The 20210-nt window shown below is 41.1% G+C and overlaps 1 protein-coding gene across 2 annotated transcripts; it reads left to right on the top strand.

Moving 5' to 3' along the window:
• The first annotated feature begins 975 nt into the window (after window positions 1-975).
• On the top strand, window positions 976-19790 carry AS3MT (arsenite methyltransferase). Of its 2 annotated transcripts, none has more exons than XM_077877809.1 (11): window positions 976-1556; window positions 1726-1766; window positions 2074-2201; window positions 3260-3410; window positions 4228-4364; window positions 5434-5503; window positions 6911-6992; window positions 8537-8668; window positions 9002-9144; window positions 11670-11804; window positions 19586-19790. In XM_077877809.1, exons 1-11 carry the CDS (start codon window positions 1211-1213, stop codon window positions 19688-19690), a joined length of 1470 nt encoding a protein of 489 aa, XP_077733935.1. In that variant the 5' UTR covers window positions 976-1210; the 3' UTR covers window positions 19691-19790. The 2 variants fall into 2 exon arrangements, with proteins under 2 accessions (XP_077733935.1, XP_077733936.1); XM_077877810.1 differs by having other exon boundaries at window positions 988-1508.
• The last annotated feature ends 420 nt before the right edge of the window (window positions 19791-20210 follow it).

Raw genomic sequence — 20210 nt, 5'->3', positions numbered from 1 at the left:
GAACAGACATTTCTCCAAAGAAGATATGCATCTGGCCAACAGATGTGAAAACATGTGCATGATCGCTCATCAGATAAATGCAATTCAGAACCATAATAAGATACCACCAGTCAAAATGACTGATCTCAAAAGGACAAGAAATAACAAGTGTTGGCGAAGATGTGGACAAAAGGAAACCCTCCCACTGTTGGTGTGAATGCAAACTGGTGCACTCACTGTGGAAAGCAGTATGGGGGATCCTCAGAAAGTGAAAAATAGAATTCCATGTGATCTAGTAATTCCATTGCTGAGTATTTACCCAAAAAACCTGAAAACTAATTTAAAAGTTTTATGCACCCCTTTGTTTGTTGCAGCATTATTTACATTAGCCAAGATATGGAAGCAACTAAGTGTCCATCAGTAAATGAATGGATAAAGAAGTGGTGTGTATATATGTGTGTATACACACACACACACACAATAATATGTAATTCCATATTTATATAGTGGAATATTACACAGCTATAAAAAAGAATGAGATCTTGTTATTTAGGACAACATGATGGACCAAAGGCGTATAATGCCATGTGAAATAAGTCAGGCAGGGAAGGGCAAATGTCATACAATTAATATATAGGATCTAAAAAAAATAATAAAAAACTGATAAATACAAACTGGTGGTTGCCGAGGCAGGGATGGGCAAAATCGGTGAAGAGGATTAAGAAGTACAATCTTACAGTTGTAAGATGAATAATTCATGGGGATTAAAAAGCACAGCATAGGGGATCCCTGGGTGGCTCAGCAGTTTGGCGCCTGCCTTTGGCCCGGGGCGTGGTTCTGGAGTCCCGGGATCGAGTCCCGCATCCTCCCGGCATAGAGCCTGCTTCTCCCTCTGCCTGTGTCTCTGCCTCTCTCTCTCTCTATCATGAATAAATAAATAAAATCTTAAAAAAAAAAAAAGCACAGCATAGGGAGTATAGTCAATAATGTAATAACTGGTGGCAGTTGGCAGCTAGGCTTGTGGTGAGCGTTGTGTATCGTATGGAATTATGGAATCACTATGTCACCTGAGGCTTCTGTAACATTATATGTCAACTAGACTTCAATTTTAAAAAATTGAGAGAAGATAATTGCATTCCCAAAGGGGGTAAAAGTCATATGGGTCTGCATTTAAGTGCAAATAGGTTTATAAGATGAAAACCACAGCGGAGCGATAAAGGAAGATACACTAATGAATAGTAATAGCCTCTTTCTGGTTGGAAAGACTAAAGAGAGAGATGACACGGCCCAGCAGGAGCAGAGCGGCCTGTGGGGGCAGGTGGGCGACTGCGGGGAGGCTCCCGGCGGCAGGTGCCCGCCTCGCGAGCCAGCAGGTGCAGCGGCCTGGAGCCCCGGGCGCCCCACCCCCCGCGAGCCCGCCCCGCAGGACATCCGGCCCGCCTGGCCCGGGGCGGGGCCTCCGGAGCGCGGGGCCTGGGGAGCTGGCTGCAGGTGTACCCAAATCCTGGAATCCGGAGGCCGAGGAGACAGTGAGTGCCCCCGCCTCCCTGCCGGGCCTCCCCGTGCAGCTCCTCAAGGCAGGTCCTGCAGTCACCGGCCCCCACCAAGAACCACCTCCGGGGCTCCCAGCCCGCCCCCTAACCCTCCCTTCCCCCCCCCCCCCCCCGCCCTGTCTTAGCGCAAGCCCTTTCCCCTTGCAGGTGCTCAGCACCTTCGCCTTTCAGTTTCCTTTTCTCCTCTTGGCAGTGGCCGCCTCCCGCGACGCTGAGATCTGGAAGGACGTGCAGGTGCGGCAGGAGAGCCGTGAATGGCCAAGGAGGAGCCTCGGCTGAGTGGGAGCACTAGGCCTTTGGGAGCCCAGGCGGCCTGTGCCCTTCCCCTCAGCATCAGGGAGGAGACAGGATGGGGTGCAGGGCAGAGTTTGGGCTTAGAGCTTTTGCGGGGGGGGGGGTGGGGGGTGGGAAGCCTCACCAGGCCTGCATGGGTGGGGATGGGGGTGGTGGTGGGCATGGAAGCCTTCACCCTTCACCCTGTGGAGACCATCTCCAGCTCTTCTCTCTCCCCACCTCCACCCTGCCCATGGCCTCTGGTCAGACCTACTACGGGCAGGTGCTGAAGAAATCAGGGGACCTCCAGACCAGTGCCTGTGTCACTACAGCCAGGCTGGTCCCCAGGCACATCCAGGAAGCCTTGAGGAATGTACATGAAGAAGTAACCTTGAGGTAGAGTGCCCTGTGCCAGCCCCGCCCCCCCCCCCAATCACGAAGACTCTAGAGAGCAACTTTTTTTTTTATTAATATATTTATTTATTTATTCATGAGAGATGCACAGAGAGAGGCAGAGACATAGGCAGAGGAAGAAGCAGGCTCCACCCAGGGAGCCGAATGTAGGACTCCATACCCAGACTGGGATGACGCCCTGAGCCAAAGACAGAGCCACCCAGGCATCCCAGACAGCAGCTTTTTCAAAAGATAGTAATGTGGTCACTAGGGAATTAATTAATTAATCCATTTCCTCCAATCCATCTGGTTTGCCTTGTCTATTGTAAAACTAGTAAAGCACAGCTCTGATCATCTTACAGCTCTGTTTAAAACCCCCAACCCCATCCCCCTTTACTCAGGATACGTTTATACACCTTGGATTGTCGAGGCTGTGCAGTTTGGTCCCCTCTTCCTAGCCAACCCCAGTTCCTTCTGATGCACTAACTGTTCCAGCCAGCTCTTTCCCTTCCTCCTGCCTCACATGCAATTATTGATCTGGAACACCTTCCCTCTCCTTTCTGCCTTCGACACTTCACTGATCACCTACCTGGTTTGTGAGGCCATTTCTATCCTTGAGCACCCTCTTCCCTAAACCACTATAGCATTTACTGCCAATGCAGTAAATCATGGGAAGTGTTTTCTGTGCTCATGGGTTGCCTCCCCAGGTAAATACCCCCAGGGGACAGAAGTTCTGGACCTGTAGTAGATGTTCAGCTAATGCCTAACTAAATATATTTATTCAACAAATATTGTAAATGGCTTATTTGTCTTAGTACCTGGTACAATGCCCAACCTTGGTAACAATGGTAAACAAAGCAGAGTCCCAGTTTTCATGGAGCTTCCAGTTTAGTGAGGGAAACTGAACACCTAAATGGAAATCCAGTAAATGATGGAAGCAAGGAGGGACAGACAGGAAGGAGGGAGGTGGGAAGGAAGGATTTGTAAGATGTAGGGATTCCACATATTCTAGTCTCTAGGGGAAAAAATATGTATATATGTATGTGTTTTCTATTTCCCAGGTATTACGGCTGTGGTCTGGTCATCCCTGAGTGTCTGGAGAACTGCTGGATTTTGGACCTGGGCAGTGGAAGTGGCAGAGATTGCTATGCACTTAGTCAGCTGGTTGGTGAGACAGGACATGTCACTGGGATAGACATGACAGAAAGTCAGGTGAGGCAGTGATTTGGAGGACAATAAGGAAGAAATTCTCAAAGGCATTCTTTTAGAGATGAAGTTGTTTCCTTTGTGAGTCTTTGAGGATAATCTAAGAGGGCTACTCAATACAAAACTCATTTGTGCCACTAGGGTTTCCTGTCCCCGAAGCCTGAGAACTTTGACAACTAGGAGCCCTTCTGGGAGAACAGAGTCAGAGGTTTGACCTGACATAGGAATATCATAATCACCCATTGGAATCTGATTTTTCCCTTCCTCTGCCACCTATCTTGATGGATTTTGTTACTGAGTGAAGAGTTTATTCAAGCAAAATCCATACATCAAGGGACACTTGGTTGACGCAGGCAGGAGAGCATGCAATGCTTGCTGTCAGGGTCATGAGTTCAAGCCCCTCGCTGGGTGTGGAGCCTACTTAATTAACAACAACAACAAAAAAAATCCATGTATCAAGTGGGAGTTTATCCCTCATTGAGTTTTCCCAGACATTACATTTCCCATGTAATGTCCTACATGCCCAGAGGAACCTTGTACACTTATCCAAAAATATATTACTAATATTCCATTAGTAATAGGAAATTTTTAGTAAAAAAGTAGCATATATTTTTTAAAGATTTTATTTATTTATTAAGGAGAGGCAGGCTCTCTGCAGGAGCCCCATGTGGGACTCGATCTTGGATCCTCGGATCACGCCCTGAGTCAAAGGCAGACGCTCAACTACTGAGCCACCCAGGTGTCCCCAGAAGTACCATATTTTTAAAAAATGATTATCAAATTTATATATAAGTATAAATATTTTTTGTTTTTGTGTTTTTAGGTAGAAGTGGCTAAGAAGTATATTGAATATCACATGGAAAAATATGGCTTCCAGACCCCCAATGTGACTTTTCTACATGGCTACATAGAGAAATTGGAGGAGATTGGAATCAAGGATGAGAGTTATGATATAGTTATGTAGGTCTACACCCTCATTTTTGTGAATATAGCCCATTTCCTGTTGAACACAAATGTCACCACTCTTCGCTGTACTGACTCTCATTTGGGGTGTTACTCTTGACTTGATAAAGGGAGGGAGTTGCTCTCGGGCGCTTGTAGCCCAAGGGCCTCAGAACACACTAGCCCAGGAGAGAACCAATTGTAAACTTAACCATAAACGGATGAGCCCAGAAGAAGAGCAGGACCACTGAGTCTGCTCATAGAACACACACCGATGTGTTATCTTTAGTATTATTGTCACAGCAAAGTATAGGAGTCTGTGTTTCTTCTTTTTCTTGGAGTTGTTGTCAAATCATGCCCAGGTGACAGCCTTAATAAAGCTTCCTTGGAGGAATTTCGCCAATTTACCTGTGACATAAACAGTGCGTGGTGCAATAGGCATCTTGCTGCAGGTTTTGTGCTGTTGCATGGTGACTCTCAGGGCAGAAACAAATAAGCGTGCCTGATTTTTTTTTTCCTGCACGCTCAATATGGCTAACAATATATTGGGTTTTTATTTTATTTTTTTAAAGATTTATTTATTTATTCATGAGAGACACAGAAGAGAGAGAGTCAGAGACACAGGCAGAGGGAGAAGCAGGTTCCTCACAGGGAGCCCGATGCAGCACTCGATCCTGGATCCCGGGATTACGACCTGAGCCGAAGGCAGGCGTCCAACCACTGAGCCACCCAAGCATCCCTATTTTATTATTTTTTTTAAAGATTTTATTTATTCATGAGAGACACAGAGGGGAGGCAGAGACGTAGGCAGAGGCTCCTTGCAGGGAGCCTGATGTGGAACTTGATCCTGAGCCGAGGGCAGACGCTCAACCCCTGAGCCACCCCAGCGTCCCAATTTATTGCAATTTTAAACACTTTGTCCATCTCCCTTTTTGGGGGAAAAGTTGAGTGTGGGGAAGAGAGGAGGGAGGCAGGAAGAATGATATAGCTTTGGGAAATGATGGAAGAGATCTTTAGGGACTAAAGGATTTGAGGAGCTCTGAGTAGTGTGCAAATTTGTCTGACATTCCATCAGTTCTTTTTTTAGATCAAATTGTGTCATTAACCTTGTACCAGATAAGCAAGCAGTGCTGCAGGAGGTGTACCGAGTGCTAAAGGTGAGGGAAGAGGGAGACAAATGGTCTTTAAATGTCAGTAAGAAAATTAAAAAAAAAAAATCAGTAAGAGCAGATGGAATCTGTTCTGTTCTTTCCCCCTTGAGCTGAGAACTCAAACTCTGGTAACTTATTCCCTACATTAAAAAAAGGATGACAAAAAGGGGCATGGCAAGAATGCCCCAGACATGGAGTCTTTCTCCTCTCCTGTCATAAAAGGTAGTAAATCTGAGAGTCATGATTGTCATTGAACATGTAAAGTATTTGCCTTATTGCTGTCTCTCCTCCTGTCCCCTGCTGCACATGGTCAGAAATAGCATCTGTGGAACTGCAGGGACTTTTGGACTGACTATAAAGATTCCTATGGATATACTCTTCTAGCTTGTATATAGTGTTTCTCAGAGCTGCTTATTTCATCTCTATCAGGATTTCAGATCTTTGGGAAGTTAAAGATGATACAACTATTACATTAACTGCTTTCTAAAAGGAAGACGTGCAGGAGCTCCATACCCTCTACATATATCATGAGATGTGCATCTTTGTGACAGAAGATAGGAGATTCTGAGATTTTGGGTTTACAGAGATGTCATAGAGATCAAAAGACAATATATAGAAAAGATTTAATAATGTCTTATTTAATATGTCATGGACCAGCTTGCTATCTTCATTAAGATGTAACTTCTAAAAGGTAGAGACATTATTGTACAATCTAGACTCTGAGCCCTTGAAACTAGCTATATACTGTCTTTTTAAATTTTTATTTATTTATTTATTTGACTGAGAGAGCAAGAGAGCGGGCACAAGTAGGTGGAGAGGTAGGCAGAGGGAGAGGGAGAAGCAGACTCCCTGCTGAGAGCAGAGTCTGATGTGAGGCTCCATCCCAGGACCCTGAAATCATGACCTGAATGAAGGTAGATGCTTAATTGACTGAGCCACCTGAGTGCCCCCACCCCTTTTTTGCTAAATACAATCTTAAAATTCCTAATCACTCATATGTCTGAGATCCTAAGGACATTTAAAAAATATTATTATAAAAATAAATAACATTATAAAAGTTATATAATTTTTAAAGGAGAAGAATTTAGGAATGCTTTTTATTTCTGTTAGTTATACAACTGCCTGGGATTGCATTTGGTTCAGAATGGCTAAAATTTTAAGCACCCCAGCATCTTTATTTAGGAGAGAAACACTCTTGGAAAGCCATTTTATTGTGTGTTGGGTAGAGCGCTGAAAGAAAATCTTGACACGCAGCTATTGCTTGTAAATAGGGAAGCAGCTATGATTTGTTCACAAGGGATCACCTCAGTACTTCTGTTGGTTTTTAAAATTGATTTTATCTCCTCATTCCTTTCTTTGCTATCTGGACTAATGTCATCTTTAACCTTGTTTGGACTAATACTGCTGTTTCAGCATGGAGGGGAGCTGTATTTCAGTGACGTCTATGCTAGCCTTGAATTGCCAGAAGAAATCAGGACACACAAAATTTTATGGGGTAGGTGTGCTTTGTTTTGTTTTAAGGCAGATACTTGTTCACATACAGAGCTCTGGGGTCTGCTGATATCCTTCGTGATAGAGGAACACATGGGACTAAGTGGGAGAGGCTTCTATCTCCTTGCTCCTCAGCCACTCAAGAGTGGTATGACCTTGGACAATTTAGTCTCTTTTAAGTCATTGTTTTCCAAATTATTATATTATTATAATATCCAAATGTAGATATTAATATCTACATTTTACTGGGCTATTATGAAGATTAAATGAGATAGTGGATATGAAAAATACTTTGAAACCCATAGTATGGCAACTGTTCTCAGACTGAAGCCCCTTCGTCCCCTTCTGTCCTCAGTGTTATTGTGTTGTTTTTTCCGTTATTGTCATTTTAACGGAGTCTCTGGAAGTTGAGATGAATGCATGCGTGTAGTCAGTCTGACTATGAAATCCAAAGTTCTTACTTTTAGGGGCACCTTGTTAGCTCGGTGGGGGGAGCATGTAACTCTTGAACTTTTGATCTCAGGGTTGTGAGTTCAAGCACAGGTTAGGTATAGAGATTACTAAAAAAAAAAAAAAAAAAGGAAAGAAAAGAAAAGAAGAATCCCATTTTTAAAAAAAAACAGTTCTTACTTTAAAAATAAGTGATGTTAACTTTTTCTTATCATACAATAATAAGTGAATATTGCTAAAATGTTGGAAAATACAAAAAGAAAAAAAATTACTGCTTATCGTGTAACCTAGCAATAACCTCTAACATTTTAGTATATATCCTTTTAGGGTGTCTATGTGTGTATGTGTGTGTATGTATGTATAATATAATTAGGAGCATGCTACATATAGAATTTAGTATTCTAACTGTATTTGGGATATTTCCTAAGCCTAAAACGTTTAAAAATATGTTTTAAATGTATGTATCCTACAACTGTATTGTACAGTTGTGTACTTTGACAATTTCTCTATGGGTAATCATTTGGGTTGTTTCTAATGTGTTGATGTAATAAGTTAAAAAAACTATAAAATGCCTTATGAATATTAGTAGTAATCATTCTAGTAGCAGATCATTTATGATAATCTGGAGCTAATAGACAACTGTGTAAATTATCCTTTATATTTTTTTACTCACATAGCATAGTGCTTTTCAGAATGTGACTTAATCCATCCAGAATATGATCACAGGTTGGTGGAACCAGTACATTAGTGACTGTCTTGAAGAATGGTTTCCAGGGGGCCATTAGCTAGCATGTTGCATTTTAACTGTGACTTTCTAGATATTGGGGGCACTCAGGTCCTTTTTCTATTTTTAGGGTTTATGTTTTAACTAATACCATATCCTTTTTTTAAGTTTGCTTATTTAAATAATCTCTATACCCAACATGGGACTCAAACTCATAACTTTGAGGTCAAGAGCCTCATGCTTTTTTGACAGCTAGGTGCCCCAACTAATAATACCGTTCCTAATCAATTTTATAGAAGAGTAATTTCTTAAAAAAAAAAAGAGTAATTTCTTGAAAGCCTAGTTGATTAGCCTGTGATTTTTCTTTTTTTTAGGTGAGTGTCTCGGTGGTGCTTTGTACTGGAAGGACCTTGCCGTCCTTGCCCAAAAAATTGGTTTCTGCCCTCCACGTTTAGTCACTGCCAATCTCATTACAGTTCAAAACAAGGAATTGGAAAGAGTGATTGGTAAGAAATAGCAGTGGGGATTGTTAAAATTGCTCCCTGAATGGTTCACATGTGGTGATTAACAAGTGTGTACTGAGTGAGTCTCATTTGAAGGAGACTTTGGGTCATCTGGGTCATCACCCATCTTGTCTTCTGCTTAATAGCAACCTCCCAAAGTTTGGTATTTAATAAAGCACTTCAAAGTTATTCAGTAAATAAAGTGAACTGCCCAGAAAGATAACTGATGGCTGCAAAGAAGAAAATCACCTTTATGATACATATGCTCTTCATCTGCTAAGCAAACCAATAGCCATTTGGGTGCTGGAGCTGATCCATGGGTAAATTCTGTTTTAGGTGACTGTCGCTTTGTTTCTGCAACATTTCGCCTCTTCAAACTCCCTAAGACAGGGCCAGCCGAGAGATGCCAAGTGATTTACAATGGAGGAATCACAGGACATGAGAAAGAACTAATATTTGATGCAAATTTCACATTTAAGGTAAATAAACATTTCCATGACTTCGGACATTCTAGAACTCTTACCCTTGCTCCAATTACCTTTTCTTAACCTTTCATTGCTTCTCAGTTTTCTTCTTTTGGGATGCGCATGGGTGTGTATGTATACTTTCACGGAACCATTAAAAGTAAGTTGCAGGCGTCATGACATTTTACCCTTAATATTTCAGGATGCATTTCCTAAGAATAAAATATTCTCCTACATAATCACAATATCACTATCACACCTAAGAAAGTTTTTTTTTTTTTTAAGATTTTCATTTATTTATTTGACAGAGTGGGAGAGAGAGAGCAGAAGCAGGGGGAGCGGTAGAGGAGAAGCCGGCTCCCTGCTGAGCAAGGCACCTGATGTGAGGCTCGATCCCAGAACCCTGGGATCATGACCTGAGCCGAAGGCAGATGCTTAACCAACTCAGCCACCCAAGCATCCCCTTAAGAAAAATTTTTACAGGAAGCATCCTTCGGACATCAGATTAGTGGAATTACAGAAAAGCAGGATGGAAAAGAAAAGAAGTATTGTGCAACAGTATTTCAGTGGTTCACTTGTATCATAGAATTAAGGAACTGTTAGTGTTTAATGACAACACAGTGCTATTTCTACTACTCTTTGCAGAGCAGGCTTTATTTTCTCAAAATGGAAAAGTACAGGCTTTGGAATCAGATACCTGGGTTCAAATTCTGGCTCTATTATTTATTACTCGGGTAAACTTGAATAAGTCCTTCTTTGAGATATAGTTTGCTCTACTGCAAGAGTAGGGGTGATAACACCTACTGTGTAGAATTTCTATAAGATTAGCAATAACACAGGGGTACTTGGCTTGCTCAGTCAGTAGAGCATGTGACTCTACATCTCAGGGTTGTAAGTTTGAGCCCCACATTGGGTGTAGATATTACTTAAAAAATAAAATCTTAATAAAGATTAGCAATAATATAGCAGAACATTGGTACATACTGGGAACTCAGTAAATAGAAGATGCAGTCATGATTTGTTCCAAAGTTAGAAGGATTTACTGTTTTCCACCCCTGATTTTTTGGGTTCAAATAGCATCTTCAAGTTTCTTAACTACCCCTTGGTGCAGTGGAGTTGTTAATGCTTTTTCACTGATGCACTGCCCCTTGGTGTCCTGCCTGCTTCTGTAGAGTCACAGAATCAAAGTGGGAAGGGCCTTTGAACTCATTGCTCTAATACAGTGGCTCTCAAAAAAAAAAAAAAAACCAACAAAAAAAAAATTTTTAATAGATTCTTTTTTATAGCAAAATTTTATTTAAGAAACCAATACTTACCCTGTGTCGGGCAGCCCTGGTGGCTCAGCGGTTTAGCGCCTGCCTTCAGCCCAGGGTGTGATCCTGGAGACCCCAGATAAAGTCCCACATCAGGCTCCCTGCATGGAGCCTGCTTCTCCCTCTGCCTGTGTCTCTGCCTCTCTCTCTCTCTCTCTCTCTCTCTGTCTCTCATGAATAAATAAATAAGATCTTAAAAAAAAAATACTTACCGTGTGTCATACATTGCTTTACATAACTCCAGTATATATATGAAGGGATGAAAGCAGAGCTTATCTGAAGGGAACAGGGATTAGATAGCCCAGAATCTCCTGTGCTCACTCCTGGTTCCCAAGGCATGGGCCCTTTATAACCCCCCAGGCACCCTGAGACTCACCAGAATACACATTAGAAATGATTACTTTATTTATTTATTTATTTATTTATTTATTTAGAAATGATGACTTTAATTTAAAACCTCATTTTAATGCGAATAAAGTGAAACCCAGATAACAATGGTTTTCTACATCTGTCTCTGAGGAGTAATGGAATACAGGAGCAATGAGTATCCCCCCCCCTTTTTTTTTCTTTTTTCTTTGCTACCAAAGAAAAACTGATTATGACACTGGTCAATTCCATTTTGTAATAAGCATGAAATAGCAGCAAGATCTGAATATAAGAAAATATTGTGTCAGAAGGTATAGTCTTTTTTTAAAAAAAGATTTTATTTATTTATTCATGAGAGACACAGAGAGAGAGAGAGAGAGGGAGAGAGAGAGAGGAGGTAGAGACACAGGGAGAGGGAGAAGCAGGCTCCATACAGGGAGCCCGATGGGACTTGATCCTGGGACTCCAGGACCACTCCCTGGGCCGAAGGCAGGTGCTAAACTGCCGAGCCACCCAGGGATCCTCAGGTATAGTCTTTTATCCTGAAATATCACTCCTTAGTAAAATCTTTGCATGTTTTTCTTTTATTGAGATTCAAGTGGCATTTCTTTCTTTTTTTAAAGATTTTATTTATTTATTTGAGAGAGAGACAGAGACAGTATACAAGCCAGGGAGGAAAGAGGCAGAGGAAGGGGGAGAAGCAGGCTCCCCACTGATTAGGGAGCCCTCAGGTGGGTGCTCCATCCCAAGACCCTGAGATCATGACCTGAGCCAAAGGCAAAGAGGCTTAAGTGATTGATTCACCCAGGTGTCCCTAAAGTGGCATTTCTTAATATGTGTTTTTTTCCTACTACCCTTCAGGAAGGTGAAATCATTGAAGTGGATAAAGAAACAGCAGCTATCTTGAAAAATTCACGATTTGCCAAAGATTTTCTGATCAGACCAATTGGAGAGACGCTGCCAACATGTAGTGGCTGTTCTGCTTTAGAATCAAAGGTTTGTTTGGCTTTCAACCCATACCTTGCCACAGACTGCTAAAGCAAGAAACAAATCATTTTTCCTTTAGTTGGCCACTATTGATAATTTCTAGCATATTTATGTCTACAAAATAACTTGAATTAATTTCATAACTTTATTTTTCCAATCTGGACAGTAAGCCAGAGACTCTTAACTTGGTGCACCTATGAATGGACTTCAGGGCATCCATGAACCCCTTAAAATTATATGTGTGTGTATGTATTTTCTCAAGAGAGTGTCTATTACTTTCATCAGATTTTTTTTTTCTGTTAAGATTTCATTTATTTATTCATGAGAGACACAGAGAAAGGCAGAGACACAGGCAGAGGGAGAAGCAAGCTTCCTGCGGGGAGCCTGATGCAGGACTTGATCCCAGGTTCCCCGGATCATAACCTGAGCTGAAGACTGATGCTCAACCACTGAGCCACCCAGGTGCCCACCTTCATTAGATTCTTAAAGGAGTCCAGATACAAAAAAAGATTAAGAGCTACCTTGGAAAAATTTATTCAAATATTTGTAAGTTTTTTAAAAAATAATTTTTAAAAAGATTTTATTTATTTATTTGAGAGAGAGAAGGAGAGAGAGCACAAGCAGGAGGAGGGGCAGAGGGAGAGGGAGAAGCAGAGTCCCTGCTGAGCAGGGAGCCTGACACGGAGACTCAGTCCTAGGACCCCAAGGACCATGATCTGAGCTGAAGGCAGATGCTTAACTGACTGAGCCACTCAGGTGCCCCTCAAATAATTGTAAGTCTAAATTAAGATAATTGAATTGCGCTACAGAAAGACTGTACCAGTCTACATGCCTACTTGCAATATATGATAATACCTTTTCCCTGCTCTCTTACTAATATTGGTTATTATTTTTAAAAAACTTTTCTTGGGACGCCTGGGTGACTCAGTGGTTGAGCATCTACCTTTGGCTCAGGGCTTGATCTCTGGGTTCTGGGTTCAAGTTCCACACTGGGCTCCTCTTGGGGAGTCTGCTTCTCCCTCTGCCTGTGTCTCTCCCTCTGTTTCTGTGTCTCCCGTGAATAAATACATAAATAATAAAATCTTTAAAAAAATAAAACCTTTTTTTGTCTAATGGGCAGAAACTAATGTGTTGTTTTATTTTGCATATATTGATTGAATCTTTTGGTATATTTGTTGGCCAGTTATGTTTTCATCCATTTTGAACTTCCTATATAATTCCTTTAACCATCTGCTCTTAGAGTGGTATTTGCCTTTTTAAATTATTCTATAAAAAATTGTCTATTATATATTGTGAATATTTTTTCTTAGCATGTCATCTTTTTATTTGCTTATTTTTCCTGAATACACATTTTCAATTTTTATGTAGTCATTTCCTTCATGGTTTCTGCCTCTTATGTTATGATTAGAAAGACTTGCTCTGTGTGAACATTATGAATTTACCTATATTTTCTTTTAATTCTTTTTATTTTATTTTATTTATTTATTCAAGAGAGACACAGAGAGAGTGAGAGGTAGAGACACAGGCAGAGGGAGAAGCAGGCTCCATGCAGGAAGCCTGATGCAGGACTCAATCCCAGGACTCCAGAATCATGCCCTGGGCCAAAGGCAGGCCCTAAACCACTGAGCCACCCAGAGATTCCCTTCTTTTAATTTTTTTAATAGGTTTTATTTTTAGGTAATCTGTACACACAACCTGGGGCTTGAACTCACAACCTCAAGATCAAGAGTTACATGCTCCACTGACTGAGCCAGCCAGGTGCCCCACCTATATTTTCTTTTAGTACTTTAGACATTTTGAGATAAAATTCATATAACATAAAATTCACATTTTTTTATTTTTATTTTTTTTTAAATTCACATTTTTAATCACATGTACAATTTAGTAACTTTTAGTACATTTACAAAGTTGTACTATCTAGTTCCAGAAAACTTTTGTTGCCCCAAATAGAAATCCCATATCCATTAAGCAGTCTTTCTGCTATCTCTTCTCCCCCTGGGAGAAGCTGGCAATAATCAGCTTTCTGTCTCTGGATTATAATATCCACTATTGTGGATATTTTATATAAGTGGAATCATACACTATATGGCCTTTTGTGTCTGGATCTTTTTACCTAACATAACGTTTTCAAGGTTTATCCATGTATCAGTACTTCATTCATTTTCATGTCTGAATAATATTCCATTGCATGGATATACCACATTTGTTTATTCATTCATCAGTTGATAGATAATTAGATTCTTTCTACTCTTTTTTTTTTAAAAGATTTTATTTATTTATTCATGAGAGGCAGAGACGCAGGCAGAGGGAGAAGAAGGCTCCATGCAGGTAGCCCTATGTAGGACTCAATTCCGGGACTCCAGGATCACACTGTGGGCTAAAGGCAGTGCTAAACCGTTGAGCCACCCAGGCTGCTCGGTTCTTTCTACTCTTGGCTCTTGCGAGTAGTATTACTGTGAACATACCTGTACATGTAAATCATGTACTTGTTTGAGTACTTGTTTTCAATTCTTTGGGGTCTATATCTAGTAGTGGATTGTTGGGTCATATGGTAATTCTACATCTAACTTTTTGAAGACTAACCAAACTGTTTTCCATAGTGGCTGCACCATTTTAAGTTCCTACCAGCAGTGTATAGGTTTCCAGTTTCTCTACATCTTTGCCAACACTTTATTTTCTTTTTAGTTTTGATTGCAGCCATCCTAGTCAGTGCGAAGTAGTGCCTTCATTGTAGTTTGGATTTGCATTTCCCCAGTGACTAGTGATGTTAACCATCTTCTCACATGTTTGTTGACCATCTGTATATTTTCTTTGGGGAAATGTCTATTCAAATTCTTTACCCTTTTTTTTTTTTTAGATAGAGGGAGAGGGAGGGAGGAGGAGCAGAGAGAGAGGGAAACAGAGAGAACCTTAAGGAAGCTCCATGCCCAGCACAGAGCCTGACACAGAACTCGATCTTACAACCTTGAGATCATGACCGGGGCCAAAATCAAGAGTTGGACACACTTAATCGACTGAGCCACCCAGACTCCTTTGCCCATGTTTTAATTGGGTTGTCTTTTTATTGTTGAGCTGTGAGAGTTCTTTATATATTCTGGATACTAGACTCTTATGAGATATATGACTGCCAAAACTTTCTCACATTCTGTGTGTTGTCTTTTCTTTTTTAAAAATTATTTTTATTTTTTAAAGATTTTATTTATTTATTCATGAGAGATACAGAGAGAGAGGCAGAGACATAGGCAGAGGGAGAAGCAGGCTCCCTCTGGGGAGCCTGACGTGGGACTCGATCCCAGGACTCTGGGATCATGACCTGAGCCAAAGGCAAAGAGACACTCAACCACTGAGCCACCCAGGTGCCCTGTGTGTTGTCTTTTCACTCTCTGGGAAGTGTCCTTTGATGCACAAAAGTTTTTAATTTTGGTGAAGTTGCATTTTTCTTTTTTGGTTGCTTGTGCTTTTGGATGTTATAGCTAAGAATCCATTGCTTAATCCAAGGTCATGCAGATTCTTCTAGCACTTTCAAGGCTTTGCTTTTCACATTAAAATTTTTTAACCATCTGGAATTTATTTTAGCATAAATGTTGAGGTACAGTGTGACTATTTCTCCAAATATTAACTAGTTCAAATTTTCCTCTTCATTTATTAAATCAATTCTCCACTATTTTGAAAAGCTGATTTTTATCATATCTTAATTTCTTGAATGTATATCTGAGCCAGGATACCCCTATATTCAAAAATGATCATTTTCTAAAATATTTTGGTTTCATTTTTGAAATTATTCTAGTATCTGAAATATTGGTATAGTATTTTTTAAAGCATTTTATTGCGATTTATCTCATGTCATCTCCACAACTACCCTATGAAGAAGGCAGATAGGTAATTATACTAGACAGTAGTATCTTTCTTTGCCTTTCTCTCTTATATATTTAATCATTTCACTGTATTCATGCTATCACAATTGTTTCATTGATCCATTCGTTAATTTATAATATTGTATTTAGAAGAGGCTTAGTGATGGGTTTCAAGTTTCTTTTGGCTGACAACTCACAGCATTCACCAAAGTCATACCAATACTGTGTCTCAAGGCACTGAATTTTGGAAGCCCCAGAAAAGAAGACACTGATGCTGCCACGGCAGGATAGTGGCAGAGCATGGGGTTTAAGTACACAGGCCTTGCAATCAGATAGACTAGGTTTAGATCTTGGCTCTATCAGGCATGTGTGATCTTGGGTACCTTACCTAACCTCCCTGCACCCTCTGTCTCCCCATGTGTAACAGGAAAGTGATAATCACTTTTTCCCTCAGGTTGTGAGGATCAGTGGAAATGATGTATGCCTGATGTTAGCCTGATGCCTGGCACATAATGCAAACTCAAGAAATAGAAGTAGTTACAGTTGTGGATTTGTACTAAGATTCTTGGTCACTTGGAACTGTGTTCTAGGATTTATCATTCTCCCACACACCCTTTCTCCTGGGCTCAGAGATTCTCTAATCTTTTGCCATGAATTTTTGCTTTCTCTTGCTTGGGTTTTATAGTAACTTTGGATACATTGAGCATACATTGATACACAAGTAACTGTTATGCCTTTTTCTCCTCCATCTGTTACATTATAAGCAGTCTTTAAAGTTTATTTAGAGATCACTCTCCAAAACTGTAAATTTGTAGCTGGGAAAATTTAATTGAACGCAAGAGACAGGAATTCTGGAGCCAAAAACCTGAATGTATTCTTATTTGGCCACCATTACTAGCATGAATCAAGCCCAAGCTAAGTATAGAAGCCACCTCTAGAGCTGAAGAGTGATTGACAGGTTTTGCTTTATGAAATTCTTGAGCATTCTGTTTTGTTTCTTTTCTGTTTTTCCAAGAAGATGCCTTTTTGGAAAGTAGAGAAATTTGACTTTGGACTTTCAGTCTATTAAACCTTTCACAAATGTGTTATTGGTATTTTGAAACTCTGGGAAGTTCACTGATAACAAAACCTTGCTGGGGAGAATCAATGTGTATTTTGAAATGTTTTCACCATTTGAATTCTCCTGGAACCTAGTTTCCTGAATCCTCATTAGAAAAGCAGTCAGCAGATTACTGTTACAAGTAAAGGGAGTGTTTCCTCCAACCACAACACTTCCAGTGTACTCTGAAAAAGAAAAAAACAAAAACCATTAATCGGGCTGGCTTCTGCAAAGACCCCGTTCTTCCAGCCTGGCTTTCCTTGACCTCTCTCTTAGTGTGCACTGGGGGCACACAGGAGAACTCTTGACCTTAGATACCAATGGTAATGTGCCATGTACTTGAACTAGTTTATCCCAACTGTCTCCTCTCTCATCTGCCTTATTTCTTTCGGCCTGCTGATGTGCCAATGTCTTTAGATCAGTTCCAAGGTTTTGAAAAGGCAATCATTGACAGTGAAGGAAGATTTAAAGAATGAGACAGCTGCGTGTCCTAGAAATATAACCTTGTGTAGTTGGAGGAGGACATTCATATCTTTTTTATGGAAGACCTTTCCGATAAAGACCTAGAGCACAGTACAGGCAGGCAGCATGTGGGGGTTGCTGGCACTTGCGTCTTTCTGACAGCTGCAACCACAGAAGAATGCTGCTTACTGTGGTTTGACTCAGTGATGACTGCTTTCTAGAGCCCTTCTTTTCTTTCTTTTGTCCTCTTCCACCTGCCTTTTCTCCTCCTCTTCCCACTTCCCCTCCTCCTCTTCTCTTCTCCTCTTCCTCATCCTCTTCCTTCTTCTCTTTTAATCTTGACAAGGAAAGTGTATCTTGCTATTAAAGGAATTACATTAGGGGCACCTGGGTGGCTCAGTCAGGTGAGCATGGGGCTCTTTATCTCAGCTCAGGTCTTTATCTCAGGGTTGTGGGTTCAGGCTCCGTATTGGGCTCCACACTGGGCACGTAGCCAACAATAACAATAACAACAAAGGATTACATTAGTAAAACACTGCAGTACCAGGATTGTGGTACACACTGTCTTGCTGCAGTTCATAGTGGTGGTAATAACAAGGTGAGCAACACTAGGAATAATATAGAGGACCAGCCTTTACTGAACGGGTAAGATGTTCAGTCATTTTGTCCTCACAATAACCCTTTATCATCCTCATTTTGCAGATGAAGAATCTAAGACTCAGAGAGATTAATGTACTAATCCAAGGTCACACAGCTAGAAAGCAGTGAATTTGAACCCATGTGGGATTTTAGAGCTGATAGTCTTACCTAGTATGCTGTCCTGCCTCTCTGTATCTAGACTTTTCACAGAATCACAGGATGTTGGTGCTGGAAAGTGCAGTTTATCAAAGTATCTCACCTTTTATTCCCTTTAAGTCTTGGGATCTTTTAGGACTGAGAGTGTACATTAGAAAGAAATACTGATGTCACTATCTCCTGTTCATAGAGAGAACTTGGGATGGCAAGAAGAGCGGAAAATCATTTTCCTGGGTGAAAAGGAGGAGAGGCTAACTTTTCTGACCAGAAATTCCAATGTAGCGAGAAGAGGAAAGAATGAACAGGAGGGCATGGCAGCAGCAACAAGCATAGCTAGGCCTCTACCAGGCGTGGAGATCCCCTGCTGGATGCTAGCTTACCTGTTCTGGGAGCCCAGACCCAGGCAGGCGTCTTCATTCTAGAAAGGTGAAAACTGAGGGCCAGGGAGGTTCCTTCACCAAAGGGAGTGGTCCATAGACTGTCCTTTTTTTTTTTTTTAAAGATTTTATTTATTTATTCATGAGAGACAGAGAGAGAGAAAGAGAGAGGCAGAGACACGGGCAGAGGGAGAAGCAGGCTCCATGCAGGGAGCCCGATGTGGGACTCGATCCGGGGTCTCCAGGATCAGGCCCTAGGCTGAAGGCGGCACCAAACTGCTGAGCCACCCAGGCTGCCCTAGACTGTCCTTTATGAATGTAGGGCCCATGCCTGTATTGTCCTACCTTCTATTTGCAGTGACCAACGATCGAGTGTAAGAGAGTACATTTATGTTTAATGAATTCATCATCATTATTTGAGGTGGCTTGTCCATGCTTTTGATTTGCTGCCTTTGTTTTGTGCCTTGTTGGTCTCTGGCCCCCTTGGTGTTGCTGTTGGAATATCTCATTTGGAGGTGAAAGGAGGAAAAATAAAGTCTGCCGTCTTGTCTTCTGAAAATTCCAGTCACTCTGCCCTGAGAGCTTGCTGGCCATTGTTGGCAATTTCAACATCTGAACATCAACAATTGCTAACGATGGCCCTGGTGTCTAGGACTTGCCTTCTTGTCTTGCATACATATTTCTGGAGATGAGAGTAAGGGAAGGAAAGATTTGGTATTTAGCATTCAACATTTTGGTATTCAATGACAGAAGGGTAAAGAGCATGTACACATAGGACTCCCATAAAACAAAATGTAACCAAATAAACTTTCCCCTAGGGACCACCTTTAAGAAGCTTTAAATGAATTTTGCCTTGAAAGTAGTAAAAACATGGGGGGGGGGGGCAGGGACCTGGGTGGCTCAGTGGTTGAGCATTTGCCTTTGGCTCCCACAGGGAGCCCACTTCTCCCTCTGCCTATGTCTCTGCTTCTCTCTTTGTGTCTCTCATGAATAAACAAAATCTTTTAAAAAATGTAGTAAAAACTTAATTAGAAGTTTCAGGACGAGATAGCCACCTTGATAGCTGACTCCCAAAGATTCCATGGAATTATAACATTTTATCTACCTTCCAGGTAAGCCAACCCAGTCAAACTGAACTATGAGTGTTGGGGTACATCAAAACACCTTTAATTTGTCCTTTCATTTTGGTTTCCTTTTTGACAGGGTATCATCACAGATCCATTCATGCTTGCAGGACAGTCTGACAGTATGAAGTCCAGATGTTCCCCTGATGTTGCTGGAGGCTGCTGTGGCATAACTTACAGCTGACTGGAAGAAAGGGGCAGGAGGCTAAGGACTTACATATGTCTTTTAAATCTACTCTCTCCCACAGCACAGACCATAATAAAGAATACATAGTGAAAAGTCACTATATTGTAGATCATTGATAAAAAAATAATTATTTTTAGAAGGTTTTAATTGAAGGTTCATAGCAAATGACCTAAAGGCTGGTTAAGTAGGTTTTTCTCTCTTTGCTAATTCAAAGTTCTGGTGCCACTTAGTGGTCAGCTGTGGAACTGGGAGGCCGTCTTCAGGCTTGGCCAAAGAGAATGACAGTTGGCAGAGGGTTTCAAGAAAAACATCTTCCTTTTGACCTGCATAGCACCTTTTGGACTTTCACCATGTTTGTTCATAAAACAAAGCTCCTACTGAAATTATGCTAATCATGCCCCCCCAAATTGCCAAATCATATTTGGTAGGAGTGCTATCAAGGTAACTGGTCTAAATCAAACACTTTTTTTTTTTTTTTTTTTTTTGCAATTGAATGAAGAAAACAAGTGAATAATGA

The sequence above is a fragment of the Canis aureus genome, chromosome 29, assembly GCF_053574225.1.
Source record: "Canis aureus isolate CA01 chromosome 29, VMU_Caureus_v.1.0, whole genome shotgun sequence".
NCBI classification, from domain to species: domain Eukaryota; kingdom Metazoa; phylum Chordata; class Mammalia; order Carnivora; family Canidae; genus Canis; species Canis aureus.
Note: the sequence above shows the minus strand (reverse complement) of the source record. Positions and strands in the feature narration are given on the sequence as shown.